The following is a 22,329-nucleotide window of genomic DNA, read 5'->3' as shown; positions in this document are numbered from 1 at the left end:
GGGGTGAGTGCCGGCGGACAGGGGTGAGGGCTCCCGGCGGGCAGGGCCGGAGGCTGGGGTGAGGGCGGTGGGCAAGGATGAGGGCTGGCAGGCAAGGCCAGAGGCGGGGGTTGGGGTGGGGTGACTGATGGCGGGCAGGGCCCGAGGCAGGGAGGCGGGGGGCGGGGCGGCGGTAGGTGGGTGGGGTGGAGGGGTGGGGTGAGGGGCAGAGGGCGGGGCCAGAAGCGGGGATGAGGGACAGTGGGCAGGGGACAGCGCGCAGGACCAGAGGCGGGGGTGAGGGAAGGAGGGCAGGGTCGGAGGCGGGGGTGAGGGAAGGAGGGCAGGGTCGGAGGCAGGGGTGAGGGACGGAGGGCAGGGCTGGAGGCAGAGGTGAGGGATGGCAGATGTTTTCCCTTCCCTTTCACACCTTTTACTTTGTGTGTAGATAAATTCAAGTAAATCAAAGACACACGATACTACTTCAATCATAATTGAACTGCTGAACCAGTGTGTGCTGGGCACCTGGTTAAGTGCTTTGCACCAATGAATTCATTCATTTCTTCCAATAACCACGTGAAATATAGATAGCCCCAGGACTCCATTTACGAATGAGAAAAATCAAGAGCTAGAAGATTAGGACTAAAGCTCTAGCAAACTGACTCGGGGACCCATGTCTTCAACCAATAAAACGTGCTGCCTCCTGATAAATGAATGTTGAAATCACATAAATGTAAAAGACAAGTGTGTGTGTGGAATATGGATTAGTGTTTCCCAATCAGTCCTTACTACTTTTCCTTTTTCCATCCATGTAACGTAACTATACACTTACTATACACCAGAAGCTGTTCTAGGCACAGGTGACATAAAACTAAATACAATCCAATTCCTGCACTCAAGAAGCTCACAATCTACATGGGTGAGCATGCGTGTGTGTGCATGTGTGCACACGTATGGTTATGCGTGTGTGTGTGCAGTAAAGCAGCAAGGGTAAAAACAAGAAAAAGTATAGAAGCAAAACAAAAAAAGCATGCAATGTGAAAAGTGCAGACAGAAGGGAGAGTGAGTCTGATGGGGGCTGCAGGCTTGAGGGCCCCCTTGGTGGGGGCTGGTGGAGAGTCCTCTGAATGAGCACTTCTGGAGCTGAACCCTCAGGAGCTGGCTTCAGGGGCTGGGAGAGCCTGCAGCTGGGTGAGTCTCTGCATTGCCTGCCTGCAGGACCTTAGGGAAGTTGCTTTCATCTTTTCTTGTTTCATTCTCTTCTCTGTAAAACAAAGAGAATCCTAACATTGTCCACGTGAAGAAGTGTTCTCAGGATTAAACCAAATAATGTACGCAAAGTATCTAAATTGTGGGTGCCACTTGATGGGGGCTTCATTGTTGGCTGGGGGCTATGGCAGAAGAGGGGAAAGGGCACTTATGGCTGAGAGGCTGGGGACACCGGCTCGATGGCAAGGGCAGACTGATTTGGACAGCCACTGGAGCGCTGTGTGTGGCTGTCGGCGGGTAGAGGGGAGAGGCTGGGTCTGGCAGGGCCTTGTGTACCAGGCTTCTAAGTTTGAGGTTTATCTTGTTGATAAGGAGGAGCTTCTCAAGGATTTCCAGCAGAGATAGGACTGGATTAATAACTGCAATAAAAGCAAACACTTAATATTTACTATGTGCTAAGCTCAGTTCCAAGTTCTTTGTGTTAACTCACTTAATCCCCAGATCAGGCCTAGGAGGTACACATTATTATAATCCTCATGCTGGAGATGAGGAGCCTAAGGCATAGGGCTGTGAATAACAACAAATGTGTCATGGTCATGTGGCCCACAACTGGAGGAGGAACCTCTCAGCCCAGGCAGCCCGGAGTGTAGTTTAGAGTCCAAGCATGACACATTCTGCTACACAGTCTCTCAAATATTTAAGAAAAATCACATTTATGTAACAATGTTACCATAATGGTCAAAACCGGCTTTCTTAAATTCACACATACAAAGTTCTATCACCTACAAATCTGCAAGAGACCTCTGCAGACTTCTCCATATTTACTGTGCGCCTGCTCTCTGTGAGAGACACTGCGTGCATTTTCATTTGGCTGTCCGGGAGGCATGTGTTATTCCTTACAGGCGATGCACGGGCCACTGTCCGTGCAGATGTGGGCAGGCACACTTTTGTCAAGGGCCAGATAGGAAATAGTTTAGGCGTCTGGGGCAAACAGTCTCTATCATGATTACTCAATCCTGCCACAGTAGCCCCCAAAGCAGCCACACACACAGATGGGAGTAGTGATGTTCCAATAAAACTTTATTTACAAAAACAGGTAGTGGGCCAGAGCGGGCCACAATCTGTGGACTCCTGACACAGACCGGTCTTGGGACAAGCTAATAAACTGCTACACTAGCAACGGCAAGTAAGACCTGGTCAAGTCAGCAGCTTCCTTAACCCCGAACACCATCTGGAAGGCTGAGAAAGGCTTCAGGGGATGCCGGAGTGCGCAATGGCCGATCTGAGGAACTGGGAAAGAAAGTGGAAGACAAAGGGGAACAGGAAACAGGAACAGGAGAGGCACAGCGAAGACACCTTGGGTGCGCTGGGCCACATGCCATTAGCCTTTTATTGGTGGCTCCTTCAAGTCAAACTGCTTCGGCATGAAGAGGCACTGCTTTTGCACAGCTGCAGTTTGCCGATACCATCAAAACTCTGTTTTCAAGTTAAAATAAAAAATAAAAAAACACCACTGTTCATCAGTTTCAAAGTTCTTTACAAAAATTTCTTAAGTTGCTTCTGAATCTCCCATCCCACGGGACACACATACACTCCGTTTTCCCGTCACGCAGTCTTGGCGGAAAAGGCACCTTCTGTGCACCCTGGTAGGCGGGCACAGAGCAGGGGCCAGCTGCTGGGCCCTTCCTCTTCCCACGCTTACCCAGAGACAGCCCCAGTCCTCACGACTCTTCGCTGTGAGAAGGAATTCAGACTCCTCCTCCTCCTCCTCCTCCCTGAGCTCACATCCCCTTCGCTTCCAGATGATCTGATAAGATCAGTGAGATACAGTGCTCCTTCTTGGCTCTTGCTTTTATTAAAAATAAATATGCTCATTCATAGTTTGAATGCACAAGTAATTAATTCATGTATTTATGCCATTACTTGGGGGCTAGTTTCCACCCTCCCCCAACACTGGATAAGTGACTCAGTTGGTAAGAAACCTTTTTCAGTGAAAACGTATGTGCCTTTGCTTTAGAAGGAAATGAAGTAACGCTTTAATCTTGTTTTAGAAAACAAGCGTTTAGACTATACCCATCATGTAGTTTTATTAGAGAAAGAAGGTTTCTGAGTTTGTTGAACTCTGCTTATAGCTGGAATGGGGGAAATGTTGGCACTCCAACTTCCTGGGTTTAACTGGCAGTCAAGGGCTGTATTTTAATGAACACAAAGGAAAGAAACTACTGAGATGTTTAGTTACTCTGTACCCTACCTTCATCTCTCACTCATGTTATGTGCTAAAGAGAGGAGAGCTGTGTTTCAGTAGCTTTGCTCAATTCGGCAGCTGGTCTTCATCTTCTGGCAGGAAGCGTCTGCAAGCCGGTGGAGTCGCGTTTGAGCACAGCCATGCACACCAAGACATGCGTGTGTGCACTTGTGCTTAGAAAGGCGCTTAGGCCTGGGGTGCCAATCTCTCTCTCTCCAATCAGTTGGGTTGATTCCAGGAATTGGCACTCAAAAGCGCGTGTGAAGGAAATACGTTCTAATTACAGAGGCCTCTATCGGATAGAAGAAATACAAAGTCCCCTTTTCTTTTCTTTGAAACTTTCCTCATTAGACTCACGTGCCTGGATAAAAATAGTTTCTAAAGGCTTAAAATGGTTTAAGAGGCAGCAATGGATAAAGCACAGGCTTCAGAATCTGGGTGTGAATACTGGTTCTGACACTCCCTAGCAGCGTGACAAGTTGTTTAGCCTCTGAACTGTGGTTCTGTCATCTGTAAAGTGATGACGATAATGAATAAGAGGCTGAAAGTAACAAGTGCAGCGCCAGGCACAGTGCTGCCGAACAAATGACAGCTGCCATCGTCATCAACGGCCATAACAACATCACTAACATCACCCCCCCATCTTTTAAAAATGTGTGCATGGGGCAAAAAATGATTCATGCCCCCCCAACTACTCGATAACGTATCTTTCTTCTCAAAATAAACAAAAACCAAATATGTAAGCCAAGCAAAATATGAGAGGAAAAGCCAGGAATGAGAAGTGCAATCTTATTTCCATGTTTCTCTAATAGGTTAGTAATTTGTTGGCACTGGCTTTGACAGAAAACAGATGGATCCAGCATTAAGCACAATGAAGGCGGCAGATGCCGGGCCAGCCCACCTCAGCTGGACTGGTCTTGCAGCCAAGTCCAAGAGCCCACAGTTTTCAAGTGGGTTCATCTTGGCACACTAGCTTTGGAAAATTGGTCACCAATAGAATTCAGATTTCTACCCACCAAGAGTTCCATTCAAGCCCAGAGAGAGGAAGCAGAAACTAGACCCTATTCAAGTCACCGTCATCATTTCAGGCAGATCACAAAAAATTCTGTACCTGACTCCAGAAAATTTAAAGTTGCTAGTTACAATACATATTCAGAGAGTACTGCTTTTTGTAAACTACTAAATGTTTCCACTCATATATGAAATTTTGCTTCTAAGTTTCAATCACTCAACAGTTATGAACAACTACTGTGGGCAAGGTTCTGCATTATTCCCTATATGGTAGAGGAGAAAATGGAGGCACATGCCATAAATCAGAAATCTTACCCTTGTGGGAAAAAGAAATGCAAAATTAACTGCATACTATGATAAAGCCAGTTGTGAATTAGGGCTAAATATGCATTTATCTTGTCTTGTAGCCAGCAATGTTTACCATTTTTATAACAGTCACTACAAAATATTGTGTGTGTGTGTTTTTTTTTTTTTTGAGACAGAGTCTTGCTCTGTCACCCAGGCTGGAGTGCAGTGGCGTGATCCCGGCTCACTGCAACCTCTGCCTCCTGAGTTTAAGCGATCCTCCCACTTGAGCCTCCTGAGTAGCTAGGTTTACAGGCGTGTACTACCATGCTAGGCTAATTTTTGTATTTTTAGTAGAGATGGGGTTTTGTCATGTTGCCCGGGCTATTCTCAAACGCCTGGCCTCAAACAACCCACCCGCCCTCGCCTCCCAAAGTGCTGGGATTACAGGCGTGAGCCAATGTGCCCGGCTTTGTCATGTCTATATTGAGATATAAAAAAATCTATAATCCTGTAATCGACAGCACAATCAAGGTACAAAATATTTATCTCACAAGAAATGAAAGGAGGAAAAAGTTCCCTTTTTCCCTTCTGTAAGTCAACCTCATGCCCACGCCACCCCCTGGCAACCACTGATCTGATTTCCATTCATGTCATTTTACTTCTCTACAATGTCGCATGGAGTCGCACAGTATAGGCTTTCGTGCTTGGTTTCTTAGTGTCACGCCTTTGACATCCATCCACACCGTTGCATGCATCTGTGCGTTCCCTTTCAGTGCTGAGTAGTAGTCCATTCTTGGATATGGTTTCTAGTTTTTGGCAATTATGAGTAGAGCTGCTAAAAATTTGTATACAGGTCTTTGTGTGGTAGGAATATGTTTCATTTTTCTTTGTAAAACCCTAGAAATGAGATTGCTTGGCTGTATGGTAAGTACATGTTTATAAGAAACTGCCAAACTGTGGCTGTACTATTTTGTATATATTCCCACCAAATACTGTGTGAGAGTTCTAACTGCCAGCACTTGATATTCCAACTTAAAAAAATTAGCTATTTGAATCAGTATGTAATAGAAATCAATGTAGCTTTAATTTTCATTTTCCTAATGAAAAAAAATTTTGAGCATTTTTCATGTGTTTATTTGTTGGTTATCATATTTAAGTAAGATCTTTTCTGTGAAAAACAAAGTTCTATTTCAATACAGCTTCTTTCAATTCTATCTTTCTACTTGGATCTATCATACAATGCTGCTCTTTTAGCCAGGGAAATGTATCAAGTAGTTAGATGATCACAAATACAGGTTCACTGAAATGAAAGCTGACTTACCACAAGTTGCATCAAGTCCTATTTGTGGGAATAAATACACAGAATTTGTTTTCTGAACTATATATAAGGTACCATATTTCTCTTAGGTCAATATGCATTTAAAAATTACTTAAAATGTAAAACTTACAATGTTACACAAAGTTTGTAAAAGAAGGAGAAAGACCTATTATCTTACCTTACAGTGTCACTTCAATGTTTCACTTTTGGTAGTTTTTTTTCCATTTATGTTACAACAATTATTGCCTTCCTTTTTAAAATTACAAAGTAATGCAAACTCAATGCAGAAAATATGGAAGCATAGAAACAGACAAAAATTATCCTTAGTCTCACCCCACAAGGATAATATACCAGGTACTGCTCTTAGGCATCGAATGGTCAACCCAATACCGGTCAAGCCTCAGGGCAGGGGGGAAGGAGTATCAGTGACTCTGGATTACTCTGCCTTAGCAGAATTCATTCATTTAAGAAAGAGTTATTAAGGGCCTCTTACATGCCAGGCTCTGTGCTAAATGCTGGGGATTCAGCAGTGAATGAAGACAAAGAGCTTATGTTCTGGTGGCAGGAGACAGGCAAGTAAAGAAATCAAGACAATGTCATGTGGTGACGAGAGTGATGAAGAGAAACACAGGAGGCAGGACTCTGCAGAGTGGTGAGGGGAAGGGAGCCATGTGCAAGCCGCTGCCTCTCCCGGGGCAGAAGTGGATCCCGGACCAGGGCTAACGTCAGAGGCAGACCCCAAGGATATGTGGGTATGCTCAGAGGCCAGCATCTGATGTCGAGGCAGCCAAGTGAAGAAGAGAGGCCTCCCAGGAGGCGAGTCTCACTGTCTGGTTCTGGGCAGGTGACTCTGGAAAGCTACCTGTTACTCCAAAGCTCAGTTTCCTCCTCTATAAAAAGGGTGTAATAAAAGATTCTCTATCTCATGTGGTTCCTGCAGGGAAAAAATATAGTAACTACTGTAGGACAACTGACAATGAATAGATAAAATCAGCCAAGGAATAGGCAAGAAAGTGTTCTTTTTATTTTTTTCGAGACAAGGTCTTGCTATGTCACCCAGATTAGAGTGCAGAGGTGCGATCTCAGCTCACTGCAACCTCCACCTTCCGGGTTCAAGTAATTCTCCTGCCTCAGCCTCCCGGGTAGCTGGGATTACAGGCGCATGCCACCACATTAGGCTAATATTTGTATTTTTGGTAGAGATGGGGTTTCACTGTGCTGCCCAGGCTGGTCTCAAACTCCAAGGCTCAAGCAATTCACCCACCTCGGCCTCCCAAAGTGTTGGGATTACAGGTGTGAGCCACTGCACTTGGCCTAAAAGGTGTTCTAATAACTGTATAATTAGTGAAAAGAAATTATCTTTACATTATCATATTGCATTATATGCCTAGTTTTACTTTCATCACGCACAGATACACAATTTATTTCTCAAATAGAAGAATGTATAAAAGGTAAGCACTGACATTAAAAAATATATAAAGAGTCCGGGCACGGTGGCTCATGCCTGTAATCCCAGCACTTTGGGAGGCCGAGGCAGGCGGATCACTTGAGGTCAGGAGTTTGAGGCCAGCCTGGCCAACACGGTGAAATCCCATCTCGACTAAAAATACAAAAAATCAGCTGGGTGTGGTGGCGGGCACCTGTTATCCTAGCTACTCCAGAGGCTGAGGCTGGAAAATTGCTGGAACCCAGGAGGCAGAGGTTGCAGTGAGCTGAGATCGCGTCACGGCACCCCAGCCTGAGCAATATGGTGAGACTCCATCTTAAAAAAAAGAAATATATATATATATATATAAATAAAATATTATATATATATTATATATACATACACACACACACACACACACAGTTATTAACCCAACCCAACAGTCAACTGCAGTGTGAAACAGTCAAGTCTCTATGGTAAGAACCGAAGGTGTCTAAGCGTCAGAAGTGGCGGAGTCACACCTGGCAGGGGCTGTGTCTCCAGGCTCAGTTGCTGTGCCCTGCACGCCCCACACAGACTGCAGGGGAAAGGCACCCCCTGCAGGTGGGCCAGGGAGGGTCCTGATCAGCCACCACTAACCACAGGTGGAGGGACCCTCCTCCAGGGTGGCTGGTGTGACTCTGGAGGATTTGTGAAATATGTCAACAGGTAATTTCCTTTTAAACATTCGAATAAATGGAAGAGCTACAGGCCTCAGGAAAAGGTACCTTGCTAAGAGGGCAAGTGAAGCTGCATGTCCACACCCTGCCTCTCTACGTGCCACCCACCGCTGTCTTAATGAACCCCACCTGACAGGGCATATACGGTGGTGGGCTCGGTCATGCGGTGAGGGCAGGGGGTGTGCCCCTCTTGAGTGCTGCAGAGGTTAATTACTGCAGTAAAACAGCCTCACATTAGTCAAAATTAAAGTTGCTCGATTTTTTTTTCTCTGTTTTCATTTTAAGTTGATTTGTACTGTATATTTTCCTGAGTTTTTCTCCCTAATTCCCAGGTTTTGATAAAATCATGATGTGATGATCTTATCAAAATCATGATGATTATCAGTCTAAGAAAAATTCATGCTTAAGTCTTATAACTTGAAGGCTAGATTCAGGCATCACAAGAATACTTGATTACATTCACCTCTCCTTTGCTATGCAACCATCTAATTCAATTTTTGCTTTTTCTAGTATTAGCAAGACAGATTTAGGAGATTTCCTTAGTCAAACGTAACAGTATAGAACAAGGAATTAATCCTTTTGCTTTGCACTGTCAATTTAACCAAAAAAACAAGGTGAAGATAAGAAGCTGTGGCCTCATCAAGTCTATCAACCTGTTTCAAGAAAACAATAAAATGAGCACACTGAAGGGACGAGTGACCTGCACAGAATCTAGTCTTTGGAACGTCAGAGAAGAGGATCTTGTCAATCTGCGGTACCATCCACGGGAAGTCTTTTGACCACACAAAATGAATCCATGTGGCAGACAGACCCCACCTGTGCAGAAGAGCAGCTGTATTTAAGTCAATTCAATAATAAGACTGAGGTTCTCTCATGCCTGTAATCCTAGAACTTTGGGAGGCCGAGGTGGCTGGATCATGTGAGCCCAGGAGTTTGAAACTAGCTTGGGCAACATGCTGAAACCTTGTCTCTATAAAAAATACATGTAATCCCAGCACTTTGGGAGGCCGAGATGGGCGGATCACGAGGTCAGGAGATCGAGACCATCCTGGCTAACACGGTGAAACCCCGTCTCTGCTAAAAAATACAAAAAAAAAAAAAAACTAGCCGGGCGAGGTGGCGGGCGCCTGTAGTCCCAGCTACTCGGGAGGCTGAGGGAGGAGAATGGTGTAAACCCAGGAGACGGAGCACTGCACTCCAGCCTGGGCGACAGAGCGAGACTCCGTCTCAAAAAAAAAAAAACAAAAAAAACCAAAAAAATTTAGCCCAGCGTGGGGTGCATGTCTGTGGTCCCAGCTACTAGAGAGGCTGAGGTGGGAGAATCCCTTTAGCCCAAGAGCTCGAGGTTACAGTGAGTCAAGATTGCCTCACTGTACTTCAGATTGGGCGACAGAGTGAGACTCTGTCTCAACAACCAACCAACCAACCAACCAACCAACCAACCAACCAACCAACCAAAGACGGAGGTTCTGAACTTAGAAGAGTAGAGACTGAAATCCTGGGTCTCAGTGACTGCAGGGCCTATAAGGTACCCACAAGTAGCTAGTGGGCCCACAACTCTTGACATCTATACCTTGTCCCTCTAGAACCACAACAGTTTAAGAGTACTGCTGTGTAATTCACTAGTCTGGAACTGTATTCATTTCAACTGAATATCATTCCAAGTTTGCCTCTGTTGAACTTTTGAGACACATATAATGAATGAAGGGAAAAGGAAAATTTCTAGATGGCATCTAATTTATTTTAGTGAAAAAAAAATATTTAAACCCTTCTGAAAAATACCTTTGGCAAAGTAATTTAGAAATAAAAGGTTCATGAGACTCACCTACTTGTAAGTCCTCTGCTTCCCAAGACACACACAATAAAAATTAGGCATAAACCCAGGTGTCAGCACAACCCATATGGCTGTATGTGGTGGCCCTACCCAGACTCCCATAGGCTAATACAGAGTGAGTGAGGCCTGGGAGGAATCCAGACTCAGAACTACTGTTACCTGCCCAAGGTAACTCGACTTACAGCAAAACTAAGGCCCGAGTGTTTATAATTTGTAACTAGTAACAACATGCAAAAAGTATTTCTGGATAGTCAGTGTGATAGACGTTCCTCTAGGGAATGCAAAAAACAAACAAGATAGTTTTGTCCTTAAGAAACAAAAAGGTTATGGATATGAAATTGATTTTAGCTCTCTTTTTCCCATATAAACTCACTTATTAATAATTAACATGTGAATTACATAATCCTTTCTATTTATTAAAGCAAGTCCCCACAGCCCTTTTCCTTGTAAACACTTTGCAAGGGTAGTTATTATTACATGTGCTTGCTTGAAGGTGGCAAAGTGCTGTTTCACAAAATATACTGTAATTACATATTTTTACACATTTAGATCGGCTTCATTTGTTTATTTAACAATTCAGATTTTATAGTATTAATGTACATTTCTAACATTCCCCCTTCTTCACACCACAGAAATTTTATTTTATTTTTTTGAGATGGTCTCACTTTGTCACCCAGGCTGTAGAGCAGTGGCGTGATCAGAGTTCACTGCAGCCTCAACCTCCTGGGCTCAAGTGATCCTCCGATGCCAGCCTCCCGAGTAGCTGGGATTACATATGTGTGCCATCACAACTGGCTAATTTTTTAATGTCTTTTTGTAGAGACAGGGTTTTACCATGTTGCCCAGGCTGGTCTCTAACTCCTGGGCTCAAGTGATCAGCCCACCTCAGCCTCTCAAAGTGCTGAGATTATGGACATGAGCAACATTCTTAATCTCTTCAGTATTTTTTTTTTTTTTAAAAAGACAGGGTCTTGCTCTGTCACCCAGGCTGGAGTGCAGTGGCACAATCTTGGCTCACTGCAGCTTCCACGTCCCGGGTTCAAGCGATTCTTGTGCCTCAGCCTCCTGAGTAGCTGGGACCACACCGGCTAAGTTTTGTAGTTTTAGTTGAGGCGGTGTTTCACCATGTTGCCCAGGCTGGTCTCGAACTCCTGACCTCAAGTGATCCACCCGCCTCAGACTCCCAAAGTGCTGGGATTACAGGCATGAGCCACCACGCTCGGTCAGATTTTTAATATATATTTCCATGCCTGTATTCTTAAGACGTTTCTTGCTCCATAAAGGCGAGTTGTTTGTCATTTTGGTTTTATATCCCTAGCGGCTCACTGAATGAATGAACTGGCAAGAGGGCAGTGCAGTTAAGGTGTGGGAGGCAACACCACCAGTGACTACGGGAGAGGCCCCTCGTCAGTTAGTTTCCATTGGTGGGAACCCTGGGCTAGCCACTTACTGTAACAGCTGTGGGATCATGGCCAAATCATTACACTTCTCAAGGCTTTGGTGTTCTCACTTATGAAATAGAGACAGCCTCAGAGGGCTTCCCGTTAATTAAGAGACTGGGTGAATCAGCCTGGGTTTGGATCCTGGTTTGACCATTGTAGTCACTGTGCATCCTGGCAAAACTGTTCACCTGTTCTGTGCCTCAGTTTCTTCCTCTGTAAAGTGGAGTAATAACAGCAACTTCTGTGAGGATTAAATGAGTTAATATAAAAAACATTTAGAAAACAGGACCCAGGACATAGTAGCATGTTCGATAAATGCTGGTTGTTATTACTAATAATTTTGGAAAAGCTGCTCATATAAAATGTGAGTAAAATGGTTGCGAAGTATTTGAAACTTCTTTAAAAAAGCAAAACCAGAAGCAAGCCATGAAGTGAAGAACAAAAACAGAAAAAGGAGACTGATGACATTTTGGGTGGCGGCATGAGTGAATCATTCCAGAGATATGAACACGTCTCATGTGAAGAAGGAAGATGAATATGTCACTATTCATCTGAGTAGTTAATCAAGAGGAGAAAGAAAAAACCCTTTACTTGGATCCCTTTCTAAAAGGATAACAAAGACGGAAAAAGCGAAGAGCATTTATTGAATTCAACAATCCATGTTGCAAATGTGATCTCCTGTTGCTGAGTGTTTGCTGAGGACAGGAGGCTCCAAGGGGGAAAAGGTGATGATTTTGAATTGGACATTGAGAGTACCAGGACCCTCACAGCACACAGCACTCAGAGCAGGAACCCAGCGGCACACATGCCTTGGAGGGGAACAAGGTGGCAGTGTCACTCAGGAGAGGAGAAAAGGGTGCATGGTGCTGGGAGGGGTGCCCAACTTTCAGGCACCAGAGAGTGCCGAGTGTGGGAATATCCTTCTCATTTCAGATCGTTTCTACGATTAACCTACACTCCAGGATCATGCCTTAAAACACTCCAACAAAAAGCTGAACTGTGACGCAGGAGCCCAGTGGGCTACCGTAACAGTAAAGGTCCTGGAACTGAAGCAAGGCTTTACTCACAGAACATTAGAAGTGGAAGCAACTTCCAATGCAATATAATCTCATTTTCTCGTTTTCTAGACAAAAAGCAATTCAGAAAGAGTAAGCAATTTTCCAAGGAGACACAGCAGTTTGGATAAGAACTCTCCTGGGCTCAGTGCTCTTAAATTAAGAGTCTTCACGTTCAGTGATAGCAAAAACCAGGGATTTAGTCAAAAAATAAATCCATTCTATAGTAATTTCCTTCCCTGCTATTAGTTCCTATAGCAAAAGTTCTTCCTTAGTTGTTCACAAAAGATTTACTAGATAGCCCAAGGCTCAGTCTTCACGTATGATGAGTAGAAAAAGAGGCTACAAGATTGAATTACTAAAGAGTATGGAGACAAATTTCAAAAAGCCCAGGAAGGGCTTATGGTCTTAAGGGTTAACTAGACCACCTTCACCCACACCCAGTTCTGAGAACAAGGTCTGGACCTTGCTTCCAATTACATTAGGAGCAAAAGCTCACATTTTCTGTGCCTACCACGACTTACAAACCGCTTTTCCAACTGCTGCTAAGTTCTCTTCTTTCCATGACAGCTAAAGAAACCTGGCTTTGACAACACCCACCACGTTCAGTAAGGGTGGTGGGTAACCCACAGTCCTGCCTCTGCCCAGCAACAAACAGCTACATGTTATAGTTACTGGCGCTGACAGGGAACCAGCAGATCATTACTGCTGACTGGGACTGAAATTCCTAATGCTTACTGGAATTGCTAACATGGAAAACTCTTGATGATGTGATATAAAGAGAATTGGGCAAAACCCAAGTCTCACTCTCAGGACAAGCCTGAACAAAGGCAGGAGAGGCTCTCTATAGATGTTTGCTTTCTTGGGTATCCCCATAGTCTTCCTACCAACAGAAATATTTGGAAAGTAAATATAACAAAGCCCTCTAAGGCCAAGAAACAATGCTCCATTGGTAGCACTGAAACTGTTTAAGATCTTTTGGAAAAAGATCTTCAGCACACAAGAAAAGAACTCGCTTTTCAAGCTGTAAAGTACTTTTCATCAGAAAGATGCGATTTTCTGAGAAACGGCAGGTAAAAAGGGAGGTGACTGGGCCTCACCTTATATTTGCCTGGCCTCATAGATGGGTTTGCTAAACAGCTGCAAACGCCTCTAGGAAATACCAAGGGTCTCCCCCAGGCAAACCTGGTCTTGTTGTAGAAGTGGTAAACATTTTACTATGGTTTCCCAGTGGCACTCATCATCTTCACCCGGAATGTTCCTGGTATTTTCAGAAGTGAGGGAACTCTGGGAATTGTGCCAGATTATCTCATTCTCTCTAAATTATCCATTAAAGTCTAATTTAAATAAACAAAATAGAAGGAAGGTGGTAAATTCAAATGTCTTATTGCTAAAAGTGACTTAGAAAAAAATATATCTACATGTATGTTATATACATGTATACCTACACATATCAGGTTAAAAACCTTGATAAAAGGATTGTATGTGTATGTAACAGAACCTACATCCACTTCCAGGAAGAAGGAAGGCCAGTGGTGCGTGCTGGACATGATTCCACTTAGTTCTCCGCTCCTCCCTTACCTTCTCTTGTGAAAGACATGTAACCATTTCAGGCTTTGTCCTGTCTCCAAAGAGTCAGACTGGGGATGACTGGGAAAGTGAGAGCTACTGCTGACCTGATGCGGCACCTCAGAGAGAAACTGGGAGGGATGTGCGGGGCAATGCCGTCCTGAGCTGTCAGCTCAGGGTTTTGACAGAGATCACTAAGAGGGAGGGGCCAAACCAGAATCCAACCCAACAAAGCCCAAGTTTTACATCAGAAACCTTCTGAGAATGTGGCTTGTGTTTTTTTCTCTACGTTTAGAACCACGTCACAGAAGGTAGGGGTCCCCTACTTCATTAGCAACACAAGGATGATGAGCACTTACCCTAGTGTCTGATACATAAATGCTTAACCAATAGTGACTGTAATTATTGCTCCCGTCATTAGGGGCAACTAAAGTACTGTGGGCTTGTATGAACCTCACAAACCTGTCAGGTAACAGATAATGGATCTTACGATATGTTCACAATATTAAAATCCTGAAAGACTAACACATTAAGAAAACTTCTACAACTTGCTGCCATGCATTTAGGAGAAGCTTTGGTTTTACCTTGTGGTCCATACTGGCTCATCTGTGGACCGTAAGTCCCACTTGAGTTACTCTGCTGAAAGCTACTGATTCCAGCATGCATCTGGCCCCCAGGAGAAGGATGAGGCGACATGGATGGTCCTGTCTGTTGAGGTCCATACTGAGCCATCTGAGGGTTTCTTTGTGTGCCTGCCATAAAACCTAAGTGGGAAATAAATGGAAACATATAAATGCAGGTGTTTCATAATCTCTGCATACATAAAAATGGACATGGACTTATGTGGCAGGTGGCAGGGGATAAGGCTGGTACCATGAGATTTTCCTAAAAAACAGCTAAAGACATCTCAATTCGGCGTGGACAGTCTGGAAGGTGCCCTGGTGAAACCCTGGTCCTAACCCTGAATTCCCAAGAGGACTCCCAGGAAGCCAATGGCTTGTGGACTTAAAGTAGGGAGGGGAGGAGGGGGAGCAAAGGCAGATGACCTCCCCCTCTTTTGCAGATAAAGTTCCTACACAAAAAGTAACAGTGACCGACTGCTGTACTGCAAACTTCTGCCCCTGCCAGGCTGGCCACGCCGTGCGTGCCCCCTCCAGGCCTTTGCTCATTGCCCAATCCCTGGGACGCAGCTCTCTGGTTACTCAAAAATCCTACCCTTTAGACCCAAGGTACCAGCTCTTCCCTGCACAGAGCTGTTTTTCTCCCCTCTGGTGTCCTCAAGCAGTAACCGTTAAACTTGGCTCCTAAAGGGCCTGCAGACTTCTAATACCTGACTCGCACCACCCCCACAGGCCAACTGCAAACAGCTGCAGGCTTGCACTGTATTCTGCTGCGCCCCAGCAGAACCTTTGACTTTCTCCTTCAAATCTGTTGGGTCTTGGGACTTATCTACCTCTGTAACTGGTATGGCCACTCCTCCAAATGCTCCCTCAGACACATGGGACACCCACAAGGTCAGCCTTTCCTTCTTTCCTCTAAGTGTGATCCATCCATCAGCACGTCCTGGTGACTCCGCTCTGACACAGATGGTGCGAGGTACTTCTTCCTTATTTCTACTCCTACCAAAGCCAGCCCCAGTCGTGTCTTCTGCCCACACCACAGCTGTACGACCGACCACTCAGCCTTGCTAACCCCAGTCTTGCTCCTTTTGGTTTATTTTCCTCAAAGGTGGCAGAATAACTTTCAGGAATACAAAAGGAAATGAGAGCATATCTCTCCCCTGCATAAAACTCATCAAAACTGGCGGGCATGGTGGCTCATGGCTGTAATCCCAGCTCTTTGGGAGGCTGAGGTGGGTGGATCATGAGGTGAGGAGTTCAAGACCAGCCTGACGAAGATGGTGAAACCCTGTCTCTACTAAAAATACAAAACTTAGCCGGGCATGGTGGCAGGTGCCTGTAATCCCAGCTACTCGGGAGGCTGAGGCAGGAGAATCCCTTGAACCCAGAAGGCGGAGGTTGTAGTGAGCCAAGATCGCACCCCTGCACTCCAGCCTGGGCCACACAGTGAGACTCCATCTCAAACATAACAAAACAAAACAAAACAAAACAAAACAAAACATCATGAAGACTTCCCACTGGCGCTAGAATAAAATGCACACATGTGACCTTGTCTGTGAGACCTTGTGAGCTCTGGCCGCTGCCTTTCTCCCTTTAGCCCCATTTCCTAGAGCTTTCTCCCGCTCCGCTGCCCTGCAGGTCCCAGAGTTCCTAGAAGACAACATCATGCTTCTTCCCTCGGCAAAGCCTCTCTCCCCGATTCCCTCCTCCCAGCTGGCCCACGATCTGCTCTCCACGCCGCTAGGTCATTCTCATCCTTCAGCCCTCCCTCCACACCCGGTCAGAGGCCACACCAACCCTTGTCCTTTCCCACTCACCTTCCTTCGGAGCACTTTTCATAATCACTGGTAATCACTTTATTTTATTTGGACTCACTTATCATCTCTCTTCCCCACTAAAACATTAGGTCCACGAGGGCAAGGATCACACCTGGGTTCACTATCGTATCCTCGGTGCCTAGCAGAGCACTGTGGGACGTGGTGGCTAACAAAAACTATTGTTTTTTAAAAAATGAATGGACGTTTAATTCTTCATGCGCCCAACGGAGTGCTGAGTACAACACGAGGTGCTTGGTGGGTAGATGATTCAAATGGATAAAGAAAACACTTCTTTATGTGTCACTGGAAAGCCAGGTACATCCACTTTCAGGAGTCCAGGCAAATAGAAGTGAGTTCATAGACGGAGCTGTGAAATACTCATCAGGACAAAGAGGACCCCAAATCAAGACGGATTTGAGAAAAAGCTGACGTTATCCATCTAGCACGCTAACAAAGGACAGTTTGAAAAACAACTCTCAGAACACAGGGTTTTGTGCTGGGGAGAGGGGCCCACATTACCAGGTGAAGGCTCTAGCTGGAGACGGGCAGGTTTCTGCTCCAGGAGAACCTAAAGCAGTAGCTTCCAAAGAAAGTCCACTGAGGCAGCTGGAGGGTAAGATAATCCTAGATCTAAGGTTGGCTTAAGGAGGTTAAACGGCATGTTGTATTTACAAAAGTGGCCACAGTTTACATTTCAATTAAAAAAAAGATATTCTAACGTCGCTTCTGTTTAAAGAGATAGACATAAAATAAAAGTAAGTTGAACTATTTCTTATTATCCTATTTAACTTATTTATAAAGATAAGCCTTATGAAATTGAGCTCAATTGGCAGCTTCCAGATATAAACCATCATAGAAAACATTTGCTTTTTCAATCTGAAAACAAACAGAAATCAGCACACTAAAATTACTATGAATGATTGCATCTTAAGATGTTACATGAAATATTTATCTAAGCTTTACTATAAAATTCTCAAGTGTTTCAGATAGAGTCCTGTTTAATCAAAAAATGTGTTTCCATTTCACAGCGATCATGTGGGTCTCCCCCTAAGTTCTTTGAAAATAATGATTGCTTTTTCTTCCTTAGTTAAGGAAAATAACACAGGCCCTTTAATTAGCATTAAATTTCACTCCAACCATGAAGGTATCCATGCCAAAGGGTTTGGAAGCTCTGATAGTATACTCTCTCTCCCTATAATATTTTATTTAAATATCTATCTATCTATCTATCTATCTATCTATCTATCTATCTATCTACCTATTTTTTGAGATGGAGCCTCACTCTTTTGCCCAGGCTGGAGTGCAGTGGCATGATCTCGTCTCACTACAACCTCTGCCTCCCAACCTCAAGTGATTCTCCTGCCTCAGCCTCCACAGTAGCTGGGACTACAGGTGCACGCCATCATGCCCAGCTAATTTTTGTAATTTTAGTAGAGACAGGATTTTACCATGTTGGGCAGGCTGGTCTCGAACTCCTGACTGCCAGTGATCTGTCTGCCTCAGCCTCCCACAGCACTGGGATAGCAGGCATGAGCTATAGAGCCCAGCAGTATAGGATATTCTTAAGTTTTTGCGGCCTCTGCGACACTCATTATAGGCTTAAGGTTTGTTCAAATGAGTGCTAAGAATTCTTACCTAGGTGACTTATTTATTTTTCTCTTTCCTCAGGCCTTAAAAATACATATGTAATGTTCCACTTGAACTATCTCAATTGTCACTGGCGTTTTACATAAAATCACATTTGCAAAAAGGAGGTGGAGTTTCCAAAAGGAGATAAAATCTAAAAGGGAATTCAAATGAGGCTGCTTTACAGCATCAACTTCCCATACCTTAGGGGACAAAGTTCTACTGGGTGTGGAACTTACCTCCTTACAAAGAAATTAAAACTTGAAAGCTATTTTTTTCTTTGTATCACTTACGTTTGCAATGGCACCAATTAAAAGAGCTTCCTGAAATCTTGTTTTCTGTTTTTGGTGAGACTCACCCCTTTCCCTGTGTCCCCCAAACCATGAAAGGGGAAGCTGACACATTTCCCTGACTCCTTTCTAAGCTAGCATCATCTAACGGCAGTGGACTGCGAATGGAAGGCATAGACTGCGGTCTTGTTTGTGTCATGAGCTCTGAATCTAGTAGGGGAGACAGATATGTAAGTAAATGGACTGCAGTGGGTATTGAATACAGCTTGCTGTATGACTTTAGGCAAATCATAACTGTTTGGGTGAGGGAGAAAGGACAAGATGGAGGAAGGTGAACAAGAAGGCACAATCCATGTTGCTTCCGGGTTCTTCCTTACCAACTTTCCCGCGCGCGGGAAAATGCAGCCCACGCCCGGGAAGATGCAGATCAACCGAGCATGCGCCAGGTGACGTCAATCCGAAGAGATCAAAACTTACCCGGCCACGCCTACGTAGACGCCCCTATCACACCCTTATCCCGCCCACTGCCCTCCCCCTTCCAGTACCAATGCATAAAAGTCCGCTGGCAGCAGGAGCCGGCGTGACTTCTTCGCCCCCCGCATTCGTGGACCGGGGAACCTCACCCGAGAGCCGGGCGCGACTTCCCTGGCCCCCCACACCTGAGGACCAGAGAACCTCGCCCGAGAGTGTGCGCATATTTGCAATAAAAGACTGCCACTTTCTTAGGTACTTTGGCCTCATGTTTAATTATTTAGCTCTCCTAAATTAAATGAAACAAGACAGTTGGTGCCGAAACCTGACCCAGGAGGAGACCCTTCCTCAACATCCGTAGGGGTCTAACGAACCTCCTCCCCAGCGAACCGGCTCCCAACCCAACCAGCCACCAACACCGAACAAGTGTTCCAGCCTCCCACTGGTGCCGCTCTGAGAATTTCTTCTTCGGTGAGTACTCCCCTTTGTTAACCATCTCCGTCCGTTTCCGTGTCCTTGGCCTAGTGTCGTATGCATGCCCAAGGACGTAGCCACCCTGTGGCGCAGTGAGGTCTTCAACCCGTAGACGTCCGTCTTGAAGTTCCTCAATTCTCCGTTAGTGGCTCCAGGAGCCCCCGGTCTCCAGCAGCGGCAAAGGACACTTTGCCACTGTGTGAGGTCGGTTTCCATTTCTGGTGGTTAAACAATGGGAACCTCACAATCGAAAATCCCTAGGAACACCCCCTTAGGGTGTCTCCTCCAAAACTTGGAAGCCTTACTTCTAGCTCAAGATTTAAAATGAAAGCAGCTAATTTTCCTCTCCACTGTGGCATGGCTGCAGTATAAATTAGACAACCAATCTCAATGGCCACCAGACGGCACACTTGACTATAACATTCTATTAGATCTCTCTAATTCCTGCCAAAGGCTTGGAAAGTGGTCAGAGATTATCTATGTCCAAGGCTTTTCAGACTTGTGCTCTTGCTCAGACCTGTGTGCCCAGTGTTCAATGGCCCAAGTCTTGTTAGTTAAAACCCAGCCCTCGGCCCCCACACCACAAGCAGAGGAAGATTCTACTTCCATCTCAGACGAGGCTAACAGCGGGGCACCTCCCTCCCGACCTACCTACCCCCCTCCCTATGCTCCTCCTACCGCCCCTCCCTCAGCCACTCCTCTTACCTCTCCCATTTCCGCCCACACTCGCTCCAAGACCGCGGTAGCGGCCCCCACTAGTCAGCCCTCTACCGGTCAGCCTGCCCCAACCCCCTCTACCAGTCAGCCCGCCTCAAGACCCTCTACCGGTCAGCCAATCTCAACCTACCCGACTGGTCAGTCTGTTTCAACCTCCCCTGTTAGTTTGTTGGCCCCCCTCCGAGAGGTCACCGGAGCCGAAGGACTAGTTAGAGTCCATGTCCCTTTTTCCTTGGTAGACCTTTCCAAGATTGAAAAACGGCTCGGCGACTTCTCTGCTAACCCCACCCTATATTCCAAGGAGTTTCGATACCTATGTCAGGCATATGATCTAACCTGGCATGACTTACAGGTCATTTTGTCCTCCTCCCTTAACCCAGAGGAGAGAGTGTATTCTTGCAGCTGCCAGGCAACATGCAGATCAATGGCATTTAACTGACGCCACCGTCCCGTTAGGAAAGATGGCTGTCCCGTCCATAGAACCAGATTGGGATTATCAACCACAGCAGCCCGGCCGCCATAGGAGAGACATTATGGTTCAATGTCTCTTGGCCGGTATGCAGGCAGCCTCTAACAAAGTGGTCAATTTTGATAAACTAAAGGAAATCATCCAGCACCCAGATGAGAACCCGGCTTCCTTCCTAAATCGCCTTACAGAGGCACTAGCCCAATTTACTCGGCTAGACCCCACCTCCCCAACCGGAGCAGCTGTCCTAGCCTCCTATTTTATCTCCCAGTCAGCCTCAGATATTCGAAAAAAGCTGAAAAAGGTTGAAGATGGGCCTCAAACCCCCATACAGGACTTAGTAAAATTGGCCTTTAAAGTCTTTAACTCCAGAGAAGAAGCAGCTGAGGCCACAGAGCTAGACAAGGAGAAAAGAAGGGCTGTGCTTCAGGCGCAAGCTCTAGTGGCTGCCCTCCAACCAGCACTGCCCACTCTGCCGGCAGGGAAGACACAGGGCAAGTCTCCCAAGGGCTCCTGCTATAAATGCATAGACCTAGGACACTGGGCAAACCAGTGTCCCCAGGCCAAGCCGGCCACTCCGTCTGGCCCATGCTTTAAGTGTGGCACAACTGGGCATTGAGAAAAAAGGTGTCCAAATCCTCGCCTGCCTACCACGCCATGCCCAACCTGCCAACAGGAAGGACACTGGAAGTCTGATTGCCCCGCCAGCAGGGCAGGCATTGCACCTCAACGTGGTGCCTCTCCTCAAGGGTCGGAAAGCTCCTTCCAGCTCCTACACCTGGACGACGACTGATGGTGCCCACACTCAGAGACCCCTGTCACCCTCGCCGAGCCTAGGGTAACTCTACAGGTAGCGGGTAAGCCAATTTCTTTTCTCATCAATACGGAGGTTGCCTATTCTGTTTTTTCAACCTATGGAGGTCCTAGCCAGCCATCCACTATCTCAGTAGTTGGGGTAGACGGTAAACCGTCCAACCCTCACCAGACCCCAGTGTTAAGTTACCGCCTGACTATGCATGCTTTGCCCACTCTTTCCTCATCATGCCCTCTTGTCCCACCCCCCTCTTGGGACGAGACATCTTAACCTAACTCAAAACATCTATTCCCCTTCCCTTTCTCCAGGTGACCAGGTTCTACTCAAGGATCAATACCCTTCTCAAATTTTCCCGCTTCCTCACCATACTTCATCTTAACTTAACGGACTTTTCCCTCATAAACCCCATAGACACCCTCCTTCCCGACCCATCCCCCAACCAGTAGGTTTCCCAACTTTTTACTCTCATAGAAGACCTAGCTTGGCAAGGTGCCCTTTGTGATTTCCTAATTCCCATACTAATCCTCTGCCTTATGTTATGTCTTGCTCCCATTTTAATAAAATTTCTCCGAGCCAAGGTCCAAGAGATCACCCGAGTCACCTTCAACCAAATGCTCCTGCATCCCTACACCCAACTGCCAACCTCAGACCCTAACTACGCCCCCTAACAGCAGGAAGCAGCCAGACAGACAACGGTGCCCCAAATTCTTATAATCAATAATAGGTTGGACTGTTTGGGTGAGGGAGAAAGGACAAGATGGAGGAAGGTGAACAAGAAGGCACAATCCATGTTGCTTCTGGGTTCTTCCTCACCAACTTTCCCGCACACGGGAAAATGCAGCCCACGCCCGGGAAGATGCAGATCAACTGAGCATGTGCCAGGTGACGTAAATCCGAAGAGATTGAAACTTTCCTGGCCACGCCTACGGAGACGCCCCT

At 45.8% G+C, this 22,329-nt stretch overlaps 1 protein-coding gene across 21 annotated transcripts in view; it reads right to left on the bottom strand.

The window, feature by feature from the left end:
- ARID1B (AT-rich interaction domain 1B) overlaps positions 1-22,329 on the bottom strand; it is a 448,289-nt gene that overhangs the window by 61,230 nt on the left and 364,730 nt on the right. For 17 of the 21 annotated variants that reach the window (XR_013416263.1, XR_013416264.1, XR_013416265.1 and 14 more), the window contains one exon: positions 14,680-14,859. Coding sequence is in view for 17 of the 21 variants with exons in the window: in XM_028847283.2 (XP_028703116.2) it covers positions 14,680-14,859 (180 nt within the window). In the remaining 4 variants the exon portion in view is untranslated. Of the gene's footprint in view, positions 1-2,247; positions 2,665-10,970; positions 11,713-14,679; positions 14,860-22,329 lie in introns of those variants that run through there. The other 4 variants (XM_077999590.1, XM_077999592.1, XM_077999591.1 and 1 more) reach the window with 3 other exon arrangements.

This window comes from Macaca mulatta, chromosome 4 (genome assembly GCF_049350105.2).
Source record: "Macaca mulatta isolate MMU2019108-1 chromosome 4, T2T-MMU8v2.0, whole genome shotgun sequence".
Lineage (NCBI taxonomy): Eukaryota > Metazoa > Chordata > Mammalia > Primates > Cercopithecidae > Macaca > Macaca mulatta.
The sequence above is the reverse complement of the archived record's forward strand: the minus strand, read 5'-3'. Positions and strand labels throughout refer to the sequence as shown.